The 8,380-nt window shown below is 35.6% G+C and overlaps 1 protein-coding gene across 1 annotated transcript; it reads left to right on the top strand.

Moving 5' to 3' along the window:
• Positions 1–2,411: 2,411 nt before the first annotated feature.
• On the top strand, positions 2,412–3,463 carry LOC119799341 (interleukin-23 subunit alpha-like). Its single transcript, XM_038309184.1, has 4 exons — positions 2,412–2,641; positions 2,830–2,931; positions 3,025–3,186; positions 3,281–3,463. The coding sequence occupies exons 1-4, from the start codon at positions 2,501–2,503 to the stop codon at positions 3,461–3,463; spliced, it is 588 nt and encodes a 195-aa protein (XP_038165112.1). The 5' UTR covers positions 2,412–2,500.
• The last annotated feature ends 4,917 nt before the right edge of the window (positions 3,464–8,380 follow it).

The raw sequence follows: 8,380 nt of genomic DNA, 5'->3' as shown, positions 1-8,380 counted from the left end.
TGTTTTTTAAGTGTATTACAGGAGAAAATAAAAAGAATAAGTGGCTGAAATTAGATTTGGGTTGAAAATAAATCTAATCTGATGATGAGTAAAAGGAGTTCACACAGTACTACAAAAAAGGATTCCCTATTATTAATCATTATTATTATTACATCTAAAATACATGACAATAAATAAGCAAATATTTTGGGAAAATGTAGGTAATTCAACATAATAACTTTTCACATTAATTTTCCTTTTTTTGTTTTTGTAGAAAATGCAGACCTGGAGCAAAAATAAAGAGACAGATATTTATAAAAAAGAAAACAAAATGCTGTTAGCATAAGCTAGTACATTCTGGCACAAAAATTTGATTTACCCCAAAAATCTGTGTATTCCAACTGAGTTGGGGCTTTTTAAGTTTATCAAATTATTCTGTGTTAATCTGATCTGAATAAATTCAAACCGTTAAAACCTCTTTCCGTGTAACAGAATTTTAAATAAATATTTAAAAAAGCCGAATGACAAAAAAGGTCTTCCCCCCTTTGCAGAACAACTTTTTTAGTCATAGCAAATTGCTCAACATTTTTGATCAGTCAGATTTGATCATCGCCAATTACTTACATCAGAAAAATACTGAGCAGATATGGGAAAAATAAAGGAAGTGTGACACCTTCGGATTCCTACCCGTATTATTCTCTCTCTCAGAAGAAGACAAAAAGTTTTTTTTTGTCTGGTAGAAAAAAGGGGACAGCTAGTGGAAAGCTGGAAAGTTTGTGCTGTCTGTGTGGACAGTTTAGCTCATTATGGGATAAAAAGGTAACTAAAGGTTAGTCTCACTTCCTCAGCTTTGCTTGATGAGGAAAATGTATAAATAGATAATTAGTTTCATTAAAAGTCCATCCATCTAACCATCCATCCACCCAGAGGATAACCAGCCCAGAAAGTTATTTAAACAGGTAAAAAGATATATAGATTTATATATAATATAGATATTCTGTTTATTTTAATGATATATTAAGAAACAGATAGATGTATAAATGTATAGATAGATAGATAGATAGATAGATAGATAGATAGATAGATAGATAGATAGATAGATAGATAGATAGATAGATAGATAGATAGATAGATAGATAGATAGATAGATAGATAGATAGATAGATAGATAGATAGATAGATAGATAGATAGATAGGTGTATAGATGTATAGATATATGTACAGATAGATGTATAGATAGATTGAAAGATTTATAGACAGATTTATAGATGTATAGATAGATGTATGGATAGATGTATAGATAGATGGAAAGATTTAAAGACAGATTTATACATGTATAGATAGATGTATAGATTTATAGATAGATGCATAAACTTATAGATATATAGATAGATATATGTATAGATAGATGTATAGATAGATGGAAAGATTTAAAGACAGATTTATAGATGTATAGATAGATGTATGGATAGATGTATAGATAGTTGGATAGATTTATAGATAGATGCATAGATTTATAGATATGTAGATAGATATATATATAGATAGATGGAAAGATTTATAGACAGATTTGTAGATGTATAGATAGATGTATAGATTTATAGATAGATGTATAGATAGCTTCATAGATTTATAGACAGATTTATAGATGTATAGATAGATGCATAGATGTATAGATAGACTTATAGATGTATAGATAGATGTATAGATTTATAGACAGATTTATAGATGTATGATAGATGCATAGATGTATAGATAGACTTATAGATAGATTCATAGATGTATAGATAGATAGATAGATAGATAGATAGATAGATAGATAGATAGATAGATAGATAGATAGATAGATAGATAGATAGATAGATAGATAGATAGATAGATAGATAGATAGATAGATAGATAGATAGATAGATAGATAGATAGATAGATAGATAGATAGATAGATAGATAGAAAGAAAGAAAGAAAGAATCTGGATGTGTTTTTTCTTAGTGGATTTTATCATTCTAAAAATCTATGATTTATTGGTTTGCATAGAAAAAGTACAATTTGCGTTTTATGTTCGCGTTTTTTTAATTTTGACTGCGTTGATATTTCCATGTCTGTAATCTCATTTGAACTGTTCGAAATTTATCCTCCAACTTTTTTTTTTATTAATTTAATTCAAGTAAAGGTCAGCGCTATAGTTGTTACTGACGCATCCGCCTTATTTATGTGTCATGACCTAAAAGTCATTTTTATAGGGTTTTTTTTTACTCCCATGTTTAAAGGACACAGTTTTATTACAAACCGAGCCTTTGAGTGTTGGTGTTTTTATATTTTGTTAGTTTTTTTTAGGTTACGCAGGTCGATTTATTAGTCAGTGTGAACTCACCTGAAGGACGGAGGAAAGTCCTGATGACTCATCACTTTGAACTCATCACGGCAGCATATTAAGCGCCACCTCTTTAATAGGTCTGCCAGTACAATACAGCATCATCCACCTGGCACAGGAGAAGAGCAGCAACCAGAGACAGCATCAGCATGATGACTCTTAGCTTCGTCGCGTTTTTCTGCTTCACCATCCCCGCCTCAGGCGCTCCTGCTGGATTAAAAGACGACTGCGAGAACGTCAAGTATTCTGCTAGAGATCTCAACCAGCATGCCAAAACTGCATATCTAAAAGTAAGTATTTCATCAGTTAAAGTTTATATTTACACAGAAATTGGGATTTTTTTTTTGAATGACGGAAAAATATTTCAATTAACTTGTTTAGAATCTTGTTTTTTGATTTTTGCATTTAAAGCCCGTTTCATGTTTTTATTATTGCAGTCTTGTCTCTTAACACTTAATTTATTTAATATTTTCTGCAGGCACGAAATGAATCCAAAGATGTGGCACATTTCTCCAACTCCTTAGCCTGGATCGATGCAAATGACAAGTGTGACCCTGGGAGCCTCAAAGAAAATTCTACAGTAAGTAGAAAATGCAAAAATGCATCATTTCAAAATGAATTTAAAACCATAGACAGTAAAATAAAAGCAAACATTTGCATCGTTCCTCTTCAGCCATGCATTGAGAAGCTCCTTAGTGTGCTGACCAGCTACCACTATGCTGTTGAGAGGATTTCTGCATTTAAAGGCTGTTCGAAAGTCAACACAACTTTGAAGCCAGCAATTAAAAAGCTGCACAAGGACATGGCCAAATGTTTGAGGTCTCTGAGAGGGAAGGTAAGCTTTACCAGATGGATGTGATGAAGTGATTCAAATTAAATTCACTTAAAATTATAATATTTCTGATCCTTTTTTGTGTTTGTTTCCAAAGGAGCACCATGTGAAGAGAGAGGAGCCACAGCCAGTTGATCAGTGGTGGTTGGAAGATTTGATGTGCAGCTATACCCTGGAACGACTCTTCTCCTTCTCCATACTCACCGCGAGGGTCTTTGCTGTCGGTGATCCCGCTCACCACTCTGTGGGCTTAGCTCAGAAATGCCCCTCCAATTCTTGAGGATATCTCAATGTTTGCAGCTTCTGAGCATATGATCACATTGATCAAAGCATGTGGTGTAGTTTTCTGTTGCTGACAATCAGTCTAAAAAAGGCGTTTTTACTCCTGTATTTCCAATGGAATAATTTTCTGTATTTATTCACATTATATTTATTATATTTATTTGCTATTTATGAAACTCAGTCAGGCATGTTAAAGTGTTTCCATATGATGCATTTTTTTAATGAGAAATAAAACTTGTTATAATGAAAGAGTATATTTCTCAATCTGTACTTTATTATATGATGTATCCGTCCTTTTTATTATGTCTGAGGAAAATATTCACTCACAAAGGAAATGTGTGAATTTGCCTAGCCTGTGGAACTCCCTTTGAAAAATAAAATATATTTAATGAATGAGTCTAAACAACATGTCAGTGCAAGAAGGAAGCTGTTCTTTCCTAAAACATTCCTCCTACTCTTTGGAGATCCACAACTTCCTGCATATTTCCTCTCAGCCAGGCAGACCAATTGGAGATTATGCAATGATGATACATTGGTAGATCAAAGCCAGAAAAAAGGAAGGTGTCACGTTCAAAGGGGAAGAGGAAGTAGTAATGAGCTCATGGCAGAGAGCCACATGCCTCAACAAGGAAGTTTCTTCTCTGGGAGCCTTAGTTTGCAGCATTTATTAAAGTTACCCTCACATTCCTCCCACAACAATTCAGGAGGTGTAAAAAAACCAACAACAAAAAAATCCTGAATCTGGTTTTTGAGACAACCAACCTATTCTGCATTTTCCTTTGACTCATAAGTGTTGACCTTATTGATCTTAGCAAGGAACCTGGAAAACATGATATGACCGAGCAAGATTAAACAGATGATGGGAGAAATGAATGCGACTCTACAGCTCCCACTCATCAATTGCACATCCGGTTCTGTCTTTGAATTCTTTATGCTCCATAATACAGTGCAGCACAGATACACACACACCCATTTTTGAACCCATAAGCAAACTTTTTTAAAAAAGTATGACAAAAAATGTTTTATTATCACTTTTTATTAATGTAACTTTATTTAACCAGGTAAAAAAACAAGTATTGAATCTAAGCTCTCTTTTGGGAGGATGACCTGGCCAGTAGGTCTACAACATTCACTATAGAAACAATCACTTAAAATAAAATAGTAATTTTAAATGTCAAGTGCAATTTATAAAAAAAAGCAATTCTAAAACAGTAGCAGTTATCATCATTAACACTAAGAGTTATCCTGCAATAACTATCAACAAAATAATGAACTATTTTTTAAAAATTTGGCTCAAATATGCAATTTTCAATGTTTTAAAGAGACTGGCAATATTTTGTGAATACCCTTTTGCCCTGTTAAGTAAGACAGAACTGAAAGTAAAAAATAAATAAATGAAAGCAGAATTACTGAAGGCATGCTTTCCCGACTCTAAATGTGAGGAACTTGCAGGGGGAAAACATTGCTAGAGCAGAGCACAATGGCCAGAAGTACAGAGAGAAAAGGTGATGGTTGCCAAGTTGAGTCTTACAGACCAATGTCATCCAATAAATGTATCTGTGCATACTCAAATAAGACAGTGCAGCCTTGTAAAAACAACAATCTTTTTTTTTTATATTTTTAACGGCTCGTTCGTAGTCTGTTCATTTTTATATGATACAGATGTCAATCCAGAAGAAGAATCTCAGTCTTAACCTGCTTATATATGCCTAAATTAAAACGTATTCAAGTTTTTAGTCTACCAGAATTTAAAGATAGATTATTTCTATAACTCCTAATTCCTAATCCTTAATCCCAGGGGGAGTAGTAAAACTTCTGGAAAGGCTCCCAGGAGGTATCCTGAGACAGTGACCCTTTTCACTGCAGAGGAGTAGTATTTCTACTTCAGCTCATCCTGTCTCTAAAGCAGATTCCAGCCACTCAGACGAAACCCTCTTTTCAATTCAATTCAATTCAGTTTATTTATATAGCGCCAAATTCACAACACATGTCATCTCAAGGCACTTTACAGTTCAACCAGATCATACAGTCAAATTGATACAAAGTTTTCTATCTAAGGAAAACCAGTTGATTGCATTGACTCATTGACTCAAATACAATCCCCCACACTAAGCATGCTTGTAGCGACAGTGGAGAGGAAAAACTCCCTTTTAACAGGAAGAAACCTCCAGCAGAACCAGGCTCAGTGTGAGCGGCCATCTGCCGAGGCCGACTGGGGTTCAAGGAGACAGAAGCAGAGATACAAAAAGCAGCTGTAAAAGGCGGCCCCGTCCAGGAAACACACAGCCAGGCAGACGAGCTCCAAGGCAGCTCCCATGCCAGAGGACGAAGAGAGCACATCCACTCAGTCACGGTCAGAGAAACAGGACCACACTGGAAAACAGGCCGATCTCCAACATCTATTAACAAGGGTGTTGATAGAAGCAGCACAGCTGATGTTTTTTTCCAGGATGACGTCACAGCCAAACAGGAACAGACGAGGCAAAGCTACTCTGAGGAAAAGCAGAGAGAGCAGAAGGTTAGAGATTGAACTAACAGATTCTGCAGAATAGGAGAACAGAGAGAGAATGAAGCAGAATGATGAAATGGGGGTCCCTATGTCCTCCAAAAGTCTAAGCCTATAGCAGCATAACTATAGAGATAGCTCAGGATAACCTGAGCCACCCTAACTATAAGCTTTATCAAAAATGAAAGTTTTAAGCCTAGCCTTAAAAGTAGACAGGGTGTCTGCCTCACGGACTAAAACTGGTAGTTGGTTCCACAGGAGAGGAGCCTGATAACTAAAAGATCTGCCTCCCATTCTACTTTTAGAAATTCTAGGAACCACTAGTAAACCTGCAGATTGAGAGCGAAGTGCTCTGTTAGGAACATAAGGAACAATCAGATCTCTGATATAAGATGGAGCTTGGCCATTTAAGGCTTTATATGTGAGAAGGAGGATTTTAAATTCTATTCTTGATTTAACAGGAAGCCAATTTTGCCAACAGGAAGCCAATTTTGAATCCTTCAAACTGTTTTTAGGAATAGATACAATATAAAGTTAAGAGAAAATTGAATGGAACTTTCTCCAGCACCACAAGTTGGAAAAAAAACATGAGGTGGAAGTATAGTTTGCTTAGCAGCTTTTATTGAAATACAGAACTGTAAATAAGCATTTGATAACTGTTTCAGATCAGGAGAGAAACTTTATATAAGACATAGAAAATCTGAAAAAATACATAAAGAAATCTCCCACAAGAAAAACACAATTTAAACCAACCCAATTCAATAAAGTGTTGGTCCAGTCTTCTATATAATTAAATTTCCTTTAGGTCTACTCCTTTTATGACATTGTCTTGATAAATATAACATTGAAATGTGATTCAAAGCAGACATAATGTGCATAGCCAAAACTGTGCAGAAAACATTCTTTTAGTCCCATAATCCCACAATATATTTACACAAAAGGTATTTTACTTCATATAAAAGTGCATTAATACTAGCTCTGATACTTTTGCAAATACAGTACCAACATTACTGGTGGTTCCTAGAATTAAAATGGAGGCAGGTCTTTTAGTTTCACACAGACACACTGTCTAATTTTATAACAAAGCTTAAAACATTCTTGTTTGATAAAGCTTATAATTAGAGTGGCTTCTATCCGGGTCTATGCAGAGGATACAAGTGCAAAATTGTCCCTGCAAAATGTTTTGATTCAATTCACTTCAATTTGTTTATATAGCAGCAGATCCCAGCATGTCATTTCGAGGCACTTTATGGAGTCAAATCTATCAAATCATACAGATTCATTTAAAATTTTATATCTAAGGAAACCCAGCAAATCATGTTGATTCATTAACTTTGTAGATTTAACTTCTCCTGAATTCCAATGAAGCAACAGTGAACATTTTTTGCAGCAATCTCTCACAATGAACATGCATGCAGTGACAGTGGAGAGGAAAAGCCAGGGAAGAATATCCACCGACTGGGGATATGAGAAGTCACACAAAAGGAACCTAGTAGCACTAATCCAAAATAAATTTCTATGTTACAGAAGGCTGCGGTATGCTAGCTCCATAGGTGGGTCTATCTAGGAAAGAAACGGGTAAAAAAGCTCTAAGTTGATTTGAAGGCCAGAAGGATGAAAGGAAGGTGTAGCAATTATGACAACAAAAAGTAGAGTGAACATAAATTTAAAAGCTGTGATAAAAATTATTCAAAATTGGAGAATAGAAACAGATTGTAGCAGAGTGAGAAAAAGTTGTGTCCATGTCCTCCAGTAGCCAAAGACTATAAAAGTATAACTATAGAGATAGCTCAGGATAATCTGAGCTACTCTAAACTTTATCAAAAAGGAAAGTTTTAAGGCTTTGTGCGTAAACTGTGACAGCTGTGTAATGTCTCTTTAACTCCTAATAGTGATGTCTTAAGAATGTGTCTCTGTAGAGACTGCAACAGGACATGTTGCAAACAAATGCCCTGTCGTTTCTAGTAACGTCAGGGATTGCTTGAATGCTAATAAACAGCAGCTGTTGAGTTAGGCTTTATAAGGTGGATGGCGAGCATCTTATTAAAAGACAGGCTCTTTGGAATTCTTTGTATTACTGTGCTGCGATGGACTGGCGACCTGTCCAGGGTATACCCCGGGGTATACCCTGGACAGGTGGCCTCGAGCCCATTGACTGCTGGAGATAGGCACCAGCATCCCTTGGGACCCAACTCGGGACAAACGTGTCAGATAATGGATGGATGGATGTATTACTGTGGTTGCTAGTTTGGTTGTCCTTCTGATTGCGTTCGCCATCTCCTCTCCACTACTGATCGCAACCCAAAACATTACAGCAGGCAGGGTTTCTGCCTCACGGACTAAAACTGGTAGTTGGTTCCACAGGAGAGGAGCCTCATAACTAAAGATCTAACCTACATTCTACCTGTA

Source organism: Cyprinodon tularosa, unplaced genomic scaffold (assembly GCF_016077235.1).
Source record: "Cyprinodon tularosa strain WSP-4 unplaced genomic scaffold, ASM1607723v1 ctg66, whole genome shotgun sequence".
Classification (NCBI taxonomy): Eukaryota; Metazoa; Chordata; class Actinopteri; order Cyprinodontiformes; family Cyprinodontidae; genus Cyprinodon; species Cyprinodon tularosa.
This window is presented reverse-complemented; position numbering and strand designations above follow the sequence as displayed.

What these genes read in the sequence shown, in the direction of transcription:
- LOC119799341 (XM_038309184.1), top strand. Translation starts at nt 2,501, where the DNA reads ATGATGACTCTTAGCTTCGTCGCGTTTTTCTGCTTCACCATCCCCGCC. An exon ending in GCCTCAAAGAAAATTCTACA is followed by an intron (nt 2,932 to 3,024) that starts GTAAGTAGAAAA and finishes GTTCCTCTTCAG; the next exon opens with CCATGCATTGAGAAGCTCCT. An exon ending in TGAGGTCTCTGAGAGGGAAG is followed by an intron (nt 3,187 to 3,280) that starts GTAAGCTTTACC and finishes TTGTTTCCAAAG; the next exon opens with GAGCACCATGTGAAGAGAGA.